Raw genomic sequence first — 14,956 nt, 5'->3', positions numbered from 1 at the left:
TATAATCAGAGTGAATCCTAATGTAATGGGAGCAAACCGTATTTGCTTATATCCTAATAACGCAATACAATAGTAAATTGTATTGAGTGTATCTTAACGTGATTGGAGTCAAATCGGATCGGATTGTAGTTGAAGTGAATCGTATCAAATTGTAGTTGGAGCAAATCTTATCATAATTGAAGTTAATTACATATCGTAATTGCAGTGAATTATATTTGATTGTATCGTAATTGGAGTGAACCGGAACTTAATTGGAGGAAATCATATCAGCAGTGTTGGGAAATTCAAAGTTCAGTTCACTGTTAAAAGAATTAAATAGTTCAGTTCATAATTCCAAATTTTGAACTAAATTCACAATTCCAAAAATGAACAACTGCAACTTTTATTTCATCTTTATTTTTTTGTAATATGTTGCTGATGGGCTGTTACCCTCAAAATACTGGCATTTCATTTTATCATTGTTGCCACCCATTCAGTCCGCACCAGTAGCCAGCTGCAGCTTTGATGCTACAATCTCAAAAACATGAGGAAAAACATGTTGCTTGAATAGTCTTCTTTAAAATGAGGACTTCAAACAAAGACAGGACTTTTGTCCTTAATGTGCAAACAAAAACACGCACCACAGTATGACAGCAACAATGGGGAAAGAACGGATAAATTTCAGCTCTGTGGCTGACTATATTAATAAAATATTATATTTTATCTAATCTTATATTACAAAACAAAATACATTCCATATTATAAGAGCGTGATCGTACAGAGTTTTTAACTCAAGCATTCTGCTACAAATAATTTTCCCAGTAATCAGTTTTTACAATATGTACTGTACTAGTTTTGTGCTGTACAAAAGAACCACCAAAGAACATTCACTCCCATTTACGCAATGTCCCTGAATACACCGCACGCTCATGGCCGCACTTAATTGGTTGCCATATACGGTGCTCATCCCCCAACATATGAAGGCTCGTATATAGTATATTCAGCTGGGTTTTGTCCTGGAAGTCCCCAACAAAACCTGGCACTCTTGAATGAAAATGAACTTGAAGTGACGTTCGAAAACCGTTCAGAGGCGCCAGAATGAACGCGTTCTCAAAAACAGGCAGAAATGAACTAAGTTCAGTTCATGTTCGCCCAAAATATGACCTTTGTTCATTAAACTCGTTCAGGTACAACATCGCGTATCAGATTGTATTGGAGTGAATCGTATCATACTTGCAGTGAATTGTATCATCATTGAAGTGAAATGTATCAGCTCGGAATAGGAGTGAATGGTATTGGATTCTATTAGATCAAAAAACATTTTCATTTTCATTATTTTTATTATTTAACCAGGAAAACCTCATTGAGATTAAAAATCACTTTCACAAGATTGTGCTGGTCGTAATTGGAGTGAATCGTAACAGAATTGGAGTGAATAGTATGAGGTCGTACAGTGATTGGAGTGAATCGCATCATTATTTAATCCATCCATTTTCTTTACTGCTTATCCTCTCTAGGGTCGCAGGCATGCTGGAGCCTATTCCAGCTATCTTCGGGCGGGAGGCGGGGTACACCCTGTACCGGTCGCCAGCCAATCGCACGGCACATAGAAACAAACAACCATTCACACCCACATTAACACCTACAGGCAAATTAGAGTAATCAATTAACCTACCATGCATGTTTTTGGGATGTGGGAGGCACGGGGAGAACATGCAAACTCCACACAGGCGGGGCCGGGATTGAACCCCGGTCCTCAGAACTGTGAGGCAGACCCTCTAACCAGTCTCCAACCGTGTATTATTTCAATCGTATCGTAATAGAAGTGAGCTCGTTATGGGAGAAAAAAAGGATATTGGATTTTTTTGGGATTGTAATTTGAGTGAATCGTACTGTAATTGCAGTGAATCATATCAGATTTTATTGGGCCATAATTTCAGTGAATCTTAACAGAATTGCCGTAAATCATATCAGTTTGTATTATGATTGGAGTGAATCAGAACTGAGTTGGAATAAATAGTATCAGGTCATATTGTAATGTAATTGGAGTGAATTGTTTTGAACCGAGAGTATCGTTATGCTTGTCAGCATATTGCGGTTGGCACAGGCCTATGTTGAATTCCTCTGATCAAGCAAGCATGCTTTTCCTTTAATTTTCCCTGATGGTGTATGTGTGTCACGTATGTTGTGTTTTGGCTGCTTTCTTGATTGGGATCAAAGAGCAAAGCTCTTATTTGCCGTGCTTTGTTTGGGCGCAGGTGTTGCTGCTGTTGGTGGTGTTTAAATGCAGCCATCCTGCTGTGATGATCAATGCTTGTTTTTGTGACACGTCTCACCTGCTCGCTCGTTGTGTTTTATACTTTTTTTTCCCCTCTCTCCGTGTTCAGCCCTCAGAGATGTGTGGTGTGCTCAATGTGACAAAGATCACAGAGAATGGCAAGAAAGTTCGGTGAGTATAACTTTTTATCATAATTTTTTATTTTCTATTGTGAGGGTTTGAAGCAGTGGTTGGTGCACTATCCATCATAGTAAAAACTGGACTTCCTCCTGGACCGTCTTACAAGGCTCCACGCTGCTCTTCACCAAAGTCCATGGAGGCGGGACTAGCTGGGTGTGTCAGTCAAACCTTCAATTTTAATCAATGCTGATTATTTGCGTGTGTGATTGCCCACTATCTTATTTTGAATATTCATAGTTTGGCAGCGGTCAATCCAAACCGGAGTTAACGGTGGACCTGAAGGGCGGTTCGGTGGACTGGGCCTCCAAGGACAAATCCAGCAAGAAGCATGTCATAGAGGTGGATTAAATTTTGCTATAAACTTGACTTAAAGGGTGATAATATGGAAAATTAACTTTTTAATGATAGCATACAGTTGTGTGTGTGGGGCATGCCTGCCCAGCCATTAAGTGTGAATTTGACTATTTCTAAAAATGTGTCTGTAAGCGAGGCCTTCTAAATTTCTGACCCATTGTGTTACAACAGTGGGGCTAATTTGCATAACCACTAAGAACTACGGTCAAGAACCAAGTAAAAACCAAGTTAAAAAAACAGTTTAGAACCAGATCAAGAACCAAGTCAACAATGTCAAAAAAAGTCTAATACAGGTCAAGAAACACTCTAGAGCCAAGAACCAAGTCACAAACCATGTCAAAATCCAGTCAAAAACAAAGTCAAAAAACAATCAAGAACCAATTAAAAAGACAGTCAAGAGCAATATAAAAAAATGTTAACCAAGTAAAAAAAAGGTCAACTATGTCAAATAACAGCCAAGAATAACATAGAGAACCAAGTAAAAAAAACAGTCAAAAATAAAGAAAAAAAACAATAAAGAACCAAATTAAGAACCAGATCAAGAGCCAAGTCACAAACCATCTCAAAATCTAATCAGAAACCAAGTTAACAGTCAAGAACCACGAGACTGGACCGCTCTCTCAAAACAGACTAATTTCAGCAATACAACTAATAGGATTTAAAAAGTGTATTATAATTCTTAATACTTGATGTATTGCTAATCAACAACCTCACACACAGCTGAAGACCCGGCAGGGCACAGAACTCCTGATCCAGTCGGAAAACGACGTCTTCGTTAACAAGTGGTACCGAGCGCTAAAGGACACCGTCAATAGTCCGGTAAGGATCACCAACCACACTAGTACCACATTTACACATTACTTTCCTGTCAACTGCAGATAGGTTGGGCGTGGCCAGTAATCTATTATGGGGGTGTGGAGCGGGGGGAACCTTAATTTTTTGCGTCAGTGCCATTTATACACAACAGCGACATGGAGTATAAAAAAAAGCTAAAAAAGTAAAAGCTGAAAACAAATAAATAACGGACGTACTCGTAACACTGCGCACAGGCACTGCGGATCGACCGCTTTCATCTCAGATTGCTAGGTGCTGGTGTTTTGGTTAGCAACAGAGTTCAAAGGGTCTCAGCAGTTAACTGATTACCGAAATGACACTTGCTACCCATTGTTTTGTCCTTTTGAAGTGTTTATTTTGTCTTACATGGAGGACTCAATGGGGACACGGAAAATAACAGGCAAGAATCACATCAGAACCTTAACTCTATTTATCGAGCACTTAAACAGTGCTGTACATAACATAAAACCTGAAACACACATTTAATAAATAAACAAATCAAATATTCTTTTCTAATTTAATTATACAATAAGAACTCAGGCGGCACGGTGGACGACTGGTTAGAGCGTCAGCCTCACAGTTCTGAGGACCCAGGTTCAATCCCCGGCCCCGCCTATGTGGAGTTTGCATGTTCTCCCCGTGCCTGCGTGGGTTTTCTCCGGTTTCCTCCCACATCCCAAAAACATGCATTAATTGGAGACTCTAAATTGCCCGTAGGCATGACTGTGAGTGCGAATGGTTGTTTGTTTCTATGTGCCCTGCGATTGGCTGGCAACCAGTTCAGGGTGTACCCCGCCTTCTGCCCGAAGACAGCTGGGATAGGCTCCAGCACGCCCGCGACCCTAGTGAGGAGAAACGGCTCAGAAAATGGATGGATGAATAAGAACTCATTTGACGTCACTTGCGTTGGCTGCGGCACCTGAAGTTTAAATGTAAACAAACAACCACAGTTTTAAAAACAAAAATATCCCAGTTAAAACCCTGTAAAAGTGCAAACGGTTTAGCATGGCGGAAAAAAAATTAATGATGGAATTAATGATGGAAAGTACAAATGAAGAAGAAAGTTAATGGACAACACAACAACAAAAAGCGGAAATATGAAGATTTTATGGCTAAAATGCTGTAAATAATTCTAAATGGGTTAGCCCAACACAAAACGAACACTTAATGGTAAAAAAAAAAAATTATAGATAAGTACAAATAAAGGAGAAAGTGAGCGGAGCTCTTGTAGCACGCTGCCGACTCAACAGGCATTACACATTCAACTTGATATTTTAAAGACAGATTTTATTTGACAAAATTAAAACACATGATTACACAGAAATTAATAACAGTAGAATGCCGTATCACAGTCAAAGAACAGTCAAGAACCCAGTCTAGGCATCGATTAGAGCCCTTGCTGTTTGAGACTAAGCACTATATTTAGCAACTGAGCAGAACTAAAAAGCAAAGTCACTGCGATGCAATTTATTTAACTCTAAACGTTGAATTTGATCTGCTGAGCTTTTCAGGATGGCGAAAATCTAAAAATATGGCAGGTCGTTGTTGAAGCTTATTGTCAGAATTTTTGCGATAATTAACTACTTGCCCTTCATTGAGGTGGGAGCTAAAGTCCCTAAAAGCGAGTAAAACCTTACATTCTGTGCTTCTTGGAGACTCCTGACTCAGTAGCTTTGTCGTATTAACTCTCTTTGCAGGCCAGTGGCTCACAAAGGAGAACAATTCTGAAAGTCAAAAGATGAACTTCGAGCTTCTAAAAGATGATTTTGTGTGTTTTTCAGGCATGTGAGTCAGATGAAGCCATAGAAGAAGACTTGCCGGAGTCACCGGCAGCAGAGATCCAAGACAGGGAGAAAGAACGCAGAGACTCCAAGAAAGGCAGACGTACGTATAATTCGGAAGCCCCTTTCACAAAGAGAGCCCCACAAATACCACATCGGCTGAGGCATTTATGAGCCCTTTTATGCAGAACACAGCTAAGTAGAGCTGCACGATATTGGGGAAAAATATGACATGGAGTTTTTTTTAAACCTTTGATATACAGGGTGATTCAAAGATCAGCACGCAATATTTCAAAAACGAAAAACAATAGAAAACTCCAGCTTGTACAAGGTGTTGTACATAGCTTAAAGTTTTCATTTCATGTTTTACAAGTGCTCAATGTGGCCACCACCTGCAGCACGGACAACATTAAGCCAATATGAGAATTCTTCCCAAACGCGGCTCAGTCGTTCGCGGTCCACCGTGTTGATTGCAGCTGTTATTCGAACTGTCATTTCATCGATATTTGCTGGAAGTGGTGGAACATATACTTTAACATACCCCCACAAGAAAATGTCTAAAAGCACGCTGCACCGTGACAATGGCATTTGTTTTCGCAAACTCAAGCACACAAACGCTTTCTGCTGAGGAGTCGCCATTTAGAGTGTTAAAAAATGTTATTTTTTGACAGTTGAACGGCGTCAGAGGAGTACGTCAACATAGCGGTGACGTTCACACCCAATCAAACTTGGATAACTCCCCTATCAAATGACCACTGATTCAGTCCATTACAATGCTTTTAAACTTAATAAATGCGTAATAATTTTGACGTATTCTTTTTGAATCACCCTGTATATTGCGATGTGAAATAATACAGGCTCAGTGTTTGGAAAGTTCCTTTTCTACGCGAACTAGTTCAAAATTCAGTTCATCATTCCAAAAATTCAAAATTTTGAACTACCGTAATTTCTCGTGTATAATGTGCATTTTTTTCTCTCAAAAATTGTCAAAAGTCAATACTGCGCATTATACATGGGTATAGGGGAAAATGGGGGGGTGGGGGGCGTTACGTTCCCATTTTATAAATGCATGCCGGTGCACACTTTCATTCTAATATGCCACCGCCACCTAGTGGTTATGAAAATGGTGTAGCCTACACTTTCATTCCAATATGACAGCGGTACGTATGACTGTACAGTTGTGCTCAGAAGTTTACATACCCTGGCAGAATTTGTGAAGTTTTTTTTTTTTTAATATGACTGATATCTGAACAACAACCATCATTAATTTTTTTATGGCTATGTTTTGTTTAATGATAATGCTTTTCTGAAATGCTTGACAGTTTAATTTTAATCCAATTAAAATAAAATTGAATTTGTTTTGCCTGGCCGTTCATGTTTTCTTTAAAGAATTGTACCCATCTTACAAATTCTGCCTGGGTAATCGAATATATGAGCACAACTGTATGTTTTCTAATTTACTAAATGAAAGCAGGCCTGTGAATTTCAAAATAAGAGAGAGTAAATAAAAAAGAAAGTATTACGTGTTCAAATACAGTGCTTAACTTCAGAATAATTATTTGCAAAAAACAAACAAAATACAGATAATACTTAGTTTTGATCATATGGGTAGAAGCAAAATCATGCATTGTAAAAATGCATTATACATAGGTAGAAGGGTTTTCCAGAATTTTGAGGTCCACTTTGGGGATGCGTATTATACATGGGTGCGCATTATACATGAGAAATTACGGTAAATTCACCGGTCCAGAAACGAACTAGTTCATAGTTGTTGTTGTTTTTTATTATTCAATATGTTGCTGACGGGCGATTATCCTCAAAATACTGGCATTTCATTTCCAAATTGTTTTGACTTTTGTCCTTAATGTGCAAATAAAAACATGCAACACAGTTATGACAGGAATGATGGTGAAAGGACATTGATAACTTTGCATTCCTCGCAGCTCTGGCTGTCTATATTAACAAAATAATTTATCTATTCTCATCAGTGTTGCCACAGTTACCTTGAGAAAGGAACGTAGTTACTTTACTGATTACTTGAGCTTAAGTTACTTTACTGATTACTTGATTTCAAAAGTAAGTAAGTTAGAAAAAATAACTTTTTAGTTACTTTCAGCATCTGCCAATAACTTAAATATTAGTGTAGTTGAAGCCACAATAAATCAGAAACTTAGTGCAGACTTGACATGAAAACACATTACAGTATCTAAACCTAAACAAGCACACCATTCTCAGTACACTGCCGATTGTGGTCCATGAAGGCAACGGTGTGTGTGCGCGCGTGTGCGTGTGCGCGCGCGCATGTAAACATGAAAGTGAGTGACACAAACACACCATTGCTCCCATCAGAGTCATTTTGATGCGAAGAGCGAGAAAACTTTTATTTCTTACCATGTGACGTCAGCCGTGCAAGCGTGTTCAACCAGCTCACAGTCCGGACTCCAGACTAAGTTGAGAGTTCTCACTTTTCATTGTAAATATTATTTAAGCTAAGTATTGTAAGCCCTTCAGTGAGTCAGTCCTTACCCTCCGCGACCGATTTATGACCACGCACTTTGGTATAAATAATTAACCCACAATCCATTGTGCGTTTAACATGCCAGTAAAACTGTATTCTTAATGTGAAAATAAAAAAGTAACAACAATCAAATTCCCTTTTCACTTAGGAAAATAACAAAAATAGTGTGGCGATAGTGAAATTGTGCATTTCTTTGCACTTTTATGGTACTGCACCATCACGGTGCATTGTGTAATAAACAATCACTTCTCAAACGCTTTCTTCTATTTGTTGAAAAAAAGAGCAGTCTTGGCCCAATCGCTTTCTTCTATTTGTTGAAAAAATGAGCGGTCTTGGTTAAATGTACACAGCTTCACTGCTCTTTATTCAAATCACCAGCTACAAATTAGTATTTGTTGAGAGACATTGATGATACAAAAGTAACTATTGTTGGTTTGAAGAAGTAACTGTAGTCTAATTACTTTACTGCCTACTTTCAATCGGAAGAGCGAAATGGGAAATGTAGCAAATGTACAATCTTTTCAGCATGTCCAAACAGGTTCCTCTGCTGGTCACGTTTAATATTACAGTTAATTCACTGACTATACAGTAAGCCAACATCGCAGCAGACCCTGCGATGTGACAATTGCGCACACGTACATCGCGATGACTATGCTAGAACAAAATATTGTCCAGCCCTACAGCTAAAACAGGATATTTCCACGAGTGTTCACACAGCAACATGGCATCCCGACATGTCATATTAATTAGATGTTCATCGTTATGATGATAATTCCATTAATTAATTACATTAATTAGATGACGTCGGCCCCAGACTTTACACCCCGGGAATCCCCTTACAAGACAGGCGGTGTCCTGCCTTAGTTACAATTCTGATACTACCTCAGAAGCAAGCATATATGGTTGGGTTGACTTCAACACCCCATTCTGTGTCAGTCCCTTACATACAGAACGCTGGAAAACGCTGGCTTTGACAAACAGCGTGAAAGAGGCTTCAGGACCTACCACATGAGGAAGACAGCATAAAAGAGACTTCAGATACTACTGCCGGGTGAAGACAGCTTTGAAAGGGGCTTCAGATACTACCGCATGAGGTGTCAATGTAAAAGCGGCTTCGGATACTATATAAGGAGGAATACAGCTTGAAAGGGGCTAACATAGAAGCAGGACAACCTAAAAGGTGCATGAGATACTACCACAGGAAGAAGACAGTGTGAAAGGAGCTATTTTTGCAGAAGCTGTGAAAGGGTCTTCAAATATCACCGTAGTAGGAATACAGTGTGAATGGGACATCAGATACTACCGCAGAAGGCAGAAAGTGGCAAAGGGGATTTAGATACTACTGCAGGAGGCAAACAGCGTGAAAGGGGCTTCAGATACTACTGCAGGACTCGGACATTGTGAACAGAACTTCAGATACTACCACAGGAGGAAGACAGCTTGAAAGGGGCTTCAGATAGTACCGCACAAGGCAGACAGGTTGAAAGGGGCTTCAAACTCTACCGCGCAAGATAGACAGCATTAAGGGGGCTACAGATAATACCACAGGAGGAATACAGTGTGAGCGGGACTTCAGCTACTTAAAGCAAGAGGAAGACAGTGTGAAAAGGGGTTCCTGATACAAACTTCTTCCAGGTCTACCTTTAAAACAACAACGCTGAAAACAGCCAGGAAAATGCTGACTTTTACAGGCAGTGTGATCCCTGCTTCCTGCTTACTATGCATCCAAATCCACAAAAGAAGTAGAAGAAAATGAGCCACCCAAAGCCCAGACAAATTAAGTCATGGTCAAATGTTGCTGAATCAAAAAGGCCTTTTGATAAAAACAGTGCAAAAGTAATGTATGTCTTCCATGACTGCTTTATTCAAAAGTGGTGAAGGTCATATACCTTAGTTAAGGTGGTCTTGAAACAAAATGTCTCCGACTTAACAGCCTTTATTCCTGCTGTTTATCGTCATGGCGACAAAGATCCCCTATCTGACGTCAGTCTCTGCTTCCCGTGCAGCCATAAAGACGTCAAGCAGCGTTGACGGGGCCGACAACAAGAAGACCAAACACAAGCTGAAAAAGTTTCTGACGCGACGGCCCACCCTGCAGGCTGTCAGAGACAAAGGATACATCAAAGGTACCATGACCTTAACATAACTTCGCCAAGGACAAATGCGTTTGGCTTGGTTGGTAAAAATAACTAAACTCAATATTTTTTGAAAATTCAGCCCCTTGAGCTAGTTTAACTTAGCAACATGAAATTTAGTAGGCATGTCTATCAGGAGTAGACCCACAAAAAGTCTCAAGAAGCCATTCCGGAAAAGACTCTCTAAGGGGGGGGCACAAGCCAGTGCAAACTGTAGGCCGGTCCCAACTGGGATAAATGCAGAGGGTTGCGTCAGGAAGGGCATCTGGCTTAAAACTTTGCCAACTAAATATCAGCGTTCATCCAAAGAATTCCATACCAGATCGGTATTGGCTGGAGTTAACAACGTCCATCACCGGTGCCGTTAACCTACAGGGCGCCGGTGGAAAGTTAGCTATGGTGGGTCAAAGACGAAGGAGAGGTGGAAAGCGGGTTGCAGAAAGACAAGAGGAAAGCACAGAGCCTAGACCTGAATGTGGGGACTTTGAATGTGACAGGAAAAGCTCGGGAGTTGGTTGACATGATCATTAGGAGAAAAGTAGCTATATTGTGTGTCCTGGGGCCTCGTGTACAAAAGGTGCGTACGCACAAAAACGTGGCGTCCGTTCTTTTTCACGGCAAAGTTCAGATGTATCAAGAGTGACATGACCGTGGAAATGCGCGGTGCCTCACGCCAACTGCGTGGTTGGCGTACGCACGTTTCTGCAGCTTTTGGTGCTTTGGCGACACTTAGAGGTGATGCTGGGAAACTGTTCTCATAAATCTGCACACCAGAGACACATGAATAATTAGCACTGATGAACAATTTATGCCCGGCAACATTTGATTTCAACAATGCAATTGAAGCAAGGACTGAGAATTAATTTGTTAACCAGTGTATTTAATGAACCCCTGATATTTGTGAGGACACCTATTATTTGATCAAGGCGATCATTTATGCCGCCTATTGCCCTCACAATCACTTTGTGACTCCAGCACATGCACTGAAAAAAGAGTCCTTTGAAGTTACTTCATTTCAAAATGTATATCAGTTGCACATGATTAAAATGTTTAAATTGACATAATTTTACCCCTCTTCGTCTAAAAAAAAAAAAAAAATCATGATTTTTTTTTTTTGTCAGTGTCCGATCCTGTGTATTAAAATAATAAATTGAGTAATCAAAAAGGAGTCAAAGTTTCTGATATGCTCTTTGATATGCTGATGTGCTTCTATTTGAATTCAAAAGATTTATTACAAATACCACACATACAACATTTACGCATGAACCTTTATCTCACAGGGCTGAGTGGAGGTTACTGTATGAACTTATGAGTTCTAAAAATACATGGTATTAACCTTGTGGGGTGATCATAGTCAGCCACATGTCCTCCCATCACCCCTGAGAGAGCAGCGTCACCCATGATCGCTGCGATTCTCTCCTCGAACGGGGTGAGGCCCTTGCCGACCGGTTCTTCCGCCTTTTTTTGGCCACACTTTGGCGGTGGGCAGCTGTCCTCCACTTCACATCCACCTTAATGTCTGACCACTTCTTTTTTTAGTTCAGCGTGTGCGCGCTATTCTGTCTCCACAGCACTGACAGCCGCACACGCGCTGTCCCATTCACTCCTCTTTCACATGTTAACGCCGTAGGACAGCGTGCCAAAGAGGATTTTCTTGCGTGAAACTGTTCTCATAAATCTGCACACCAGAGACACATGAATAATTAGCACTGATGAACAATTTATGCCCGGCAACATTTGATTTCAGCAATGCAATTGAGGCAAAGACTGAGAATTCTTGCCTCCACTTAATTGAGCAACTTCACATTCAGAAAAATTATTTTTCTTCATTAGCTTGCGGATTTTCCTTTTTTTATGATCATGCAGAGATCGGCATCTCAGGTGCAGGGTTCATTTAAATATGATTTGCATATTCAAATGTGGGCCTGGACAGGGAGGAGTCGGCTACTCCAACATGTGCGCTCCTTTCCACATTGATTGGAATGTACGAAGGAAATGTGCTTGGATTCATGAGTACGGAGAGTTTCATACATCTGAATATTTTTGTGCGTATGACGTTTTCTGGATTTGAGCGTACGCCATGTTTTAGGAGGAAATCCACACAAGTCTTTGTATAAGAGGCCCCAGGAGAGCAGGTTGAAAGGCAGTTTAGGGGCTGGGTTCAAATTATTTTACCATGCTGTAGATGAGAAGAGAAATGGAGTAGGGGTTATTTTAAAGGAAGTGTTAGCTAAGAATGTGTTGGAGGGGAAAAGAGTATCCGATTGAGTGATGAGCCTGAAACTTCAAATTGAGGGTGTTATGTATAATGTGATTACTGGCTGTGCCAGAATGTGAGCTAGAGGTGAAAGAAAAATTCTGGAAGGAGCTAGACAAAGTAGTTCTGAGCATCCCAGACAGAGAGAAAGTTGTGATTGGTGCACATTGTAATGGACATGTTTGTGAAGAGTAAGTTTGTCATCCAGGAAAGGAACTTGGAGGGACAGATGGTGGTAGACTTTGCCAAAAGGATGGAAATCGCTGTAGTGAACACTTTGTTCCAGACGAGGCAGGAACATAGGGTGACTTACAAGAGCGGAGGTGGAGGAACGCAGGTGCATTACATCTTGTGCAGACGATGTAATCTGAAAGAGGTTACTGACTGTAAGGTAGTGGGAGCACAAACTGTGCCAAGACAGCATAGGACGGTGGTGTGTAAGATGACTCTGGTGATGGGGAGGAAGATTAAAAAGACAAAGCCAGAGCAGATAACCATGTGGTGGTAGCTGAGGAAGGAAGAGTGTTGTGCGGCTTTTCAAGAAGAGGTGAGACAGGCTTTCGGTGGTCCGGAGGCACTTCCAGAAGACTGGACCACTACAGCCAAGATTATCAGAGAGACAGGCAGGAGAGTAATTGGTGTATCTACTGGTAGGAAAGGGGAGTAAGAGACTTGGTGGTGGAACCTCAAAGTACAGGATTATACAAAGTAAGACATTAGCTAAGAAGAAGTGGGAGACTGAGAGGAGGAGAAAGGAATGCATGGAGATGCGATGTAGGGCGAAGGTAGAGGTGGCAAGGTTGAGGGTGCAGGTTGGACACTAAAGAAGGAGAAAAAGATATATACAGCTTGGCCAGACAGACGGATAGAGATGGGATGGATGTGCAGCAGGTTAGGGTGATTAAGGATAGACATGGAAATGAGTCACGGAAGGAGCCCGAGCTGGTGTGTGAGGTCGAGAAGTTCCGACTAGATATAGTTGGACTCGCCTCCACGCATAGCTGGGCTCTGGTACCAGTCCTCTCGAGAGGGGTTGGACTCTCTTCCACTCTGGAGTTGCCCACGGTGAGAGGCACCGAGCAGGTATGGGTATAGTTCCGACGAGATATAGTTGGACTCGCCTCCACGCATAGCTGGGCTCTGGTACCAGTCCTCTCGAGAGGGGTTGGACTCTCTTCCACTCTGGAGTTGCCCACGGTGAGAGGCGCCGAGCAGGTATGGGTATACTTATTGCTCCCCGGCTCGGCGCCTGTACGTTGGGGTTCACCTCGGTGGACGAGAGGGTAGCCTCCCTCCGCCTTTGGGTGGGGGGACGGGTCCTGACTGGTGTTTGTGCCTATGCACCAAACAGCAGTTCAGAGTACCCCCCCTTTTTGGAGTCCTTGGAGGGGATGCTGGAGAGCACTCCTGCTGGGGATTCCATCATTCTACTGGGGGGACTTCAATGCTCACGTGGGCAATGACAGTGAGACCTTGAAGGGCGTGATTGGGTGGAACGGCCCCCCAATCAGAACCCGAGCGGTGTTCTGTTATTGGACTTCTGTGCTCATTACGGATTGTCCATAACGAACACCATATTCAAGCATAAGGGTGTCCACACATGCACTTGGCACCAGGACACCCTAGGTCGCAGTACGATGATCGACTTTGTGGTCGTGTCATCGGACTTGCGGCCGCATGTCTTGGACACCCGGGTGAAGAGAGGGGCACAGCTGTCAACTGATCACCACCTGGTGGTGAGTTGGCTCCGATGGTGGGGGAAGATGCCGGTCCGACGTGGCAGGCCCAAACGTATTGTGAGGGTCTGCTGGGAACGTCTGGCGGAATCCCCTGTCAGAAGGAGTTTCAACTCCCACCTCCGACAGAACTTTGCTCATGTTACGGGGGAGGCAGGAGACATCGAGTCAGAGTGGACCATGTTCCGCGCCTCCATTGCTGAGGCAGCCGACCGGAGCTGTGGCCGTAAGGTGGTTGGTGCCAAAACTTGGGCATGGGAGGAGTTCAGTGAGGCCATGGAGAACGACTTCCGGACGGCTTCGAGGAAATTCTGGTCCACCATCCGGCATCTGAGGAGGGGGAAGCAGTGCACCATTAACACTGTGTATAGTGGGGATGGGGCACTGCTGACCTCGACTCTGGACGTTATGAGTCGGTGGGGAGAATATTTCAAAGACCTCCTCAATTCCACCGACATGCCTTCCCATGAGGAAGCAGAGTCTGGGGTCTCTGAGGTGGGCTCTCCTATCTCTGGGGTTGAGGTCACCGAGGTGGTTAAAAAGCTCCTCGGTGGCAAGGCCTCGGGTGGTGGATGAGATTCACCCGGAGTTCCTAAAGGCTTTGGATTTTGTGTGGCTGTCCTGGTTGACACGCCTCTGCAACATCGTATGGACATAGGGGACAGTGCCTCTGGATTGGCAGACTGGGGTGGTGGTCCCCCTTTTTAAGGGTGTGTTCCAACTACAGGGGTATCACCCTCCGGACCCTCCTTGGTAAGGTCTATTCAGGGGTGCTGGGGAGGAGGGTCCGTCCGGAAGTCGAATCTCAGATTCAGGAGGAGCAATTTGGTTTTCGTCCTGCCGTGGAACAGTGGACCAGCTCTACACCCTGTGCGGGGTCCTCGAGCGTGCGTGGGAGTTCGCC

At 42.6% G+C, this 14,956-nt stretch overlaps 1 protein-coding gene across 6 annotated transcripts in view; it reads left to right on the top strand.

Annotated features, from left to right (window-relative positions):
- Positions 1–14,956, top strand: part of LOC133488867 (rho GTPase-activating protein 12-like) — a 76,532-nt gene that overhangs the window by 41,503 nt on the left and 20,073 nt on the right. For 5 of the 6 annotated variants that reach the window (XM_061797336.1, XM_061797335.1, XM_061797340.1 and 2 more), the window contains 6 exons: positions 2,367–2,428; positions 2,509–2,590; positions 2,675–2,776; positions 3,512–3,610; positions 5,407–5,509; positions 9,931–10,050. In XM_061797336.1, the coding sequence (XP_061653320.1) occupies positions 2,367–2,428; positions 2,509–2,590; positions 2,675–2,776; positions 3,512–3,610; positions 5,407–5,509; positions 9,931–10,050 (568 nt within the window). The remainder of the gene's footprint in view (positions 1–2,366; positions 2,429–2,508; positions 2,591–2,674; positions 2,777–3,511; positions 3,611–5,406; positions 5,510–9,930; positions 10,051–14,956) is intronic. The other variant, XM_061797337.1, reaches the window with a different exon arrangement.

The sequence above is a fragment of the Phyllopteryx taeniolatus genome, chromosome 14, assembly GCF_024500385.1.
Source record: "Phyllopteryx taeniolatus isolate TA_2022b chromosome 14, UOR_Ptae_1.2, whole genome shotgun sequence".
Lineage (NCBI taxonomy): Eukaryota > Metazoa > Chordata > Actinopteri > Syngnathiformes > Syngnathidae > Phyllopteryx > Phyllopteryx taeniolatus.
This window is presented reverse-complemented; position numbering and strand designations above follow the sequence as displayed.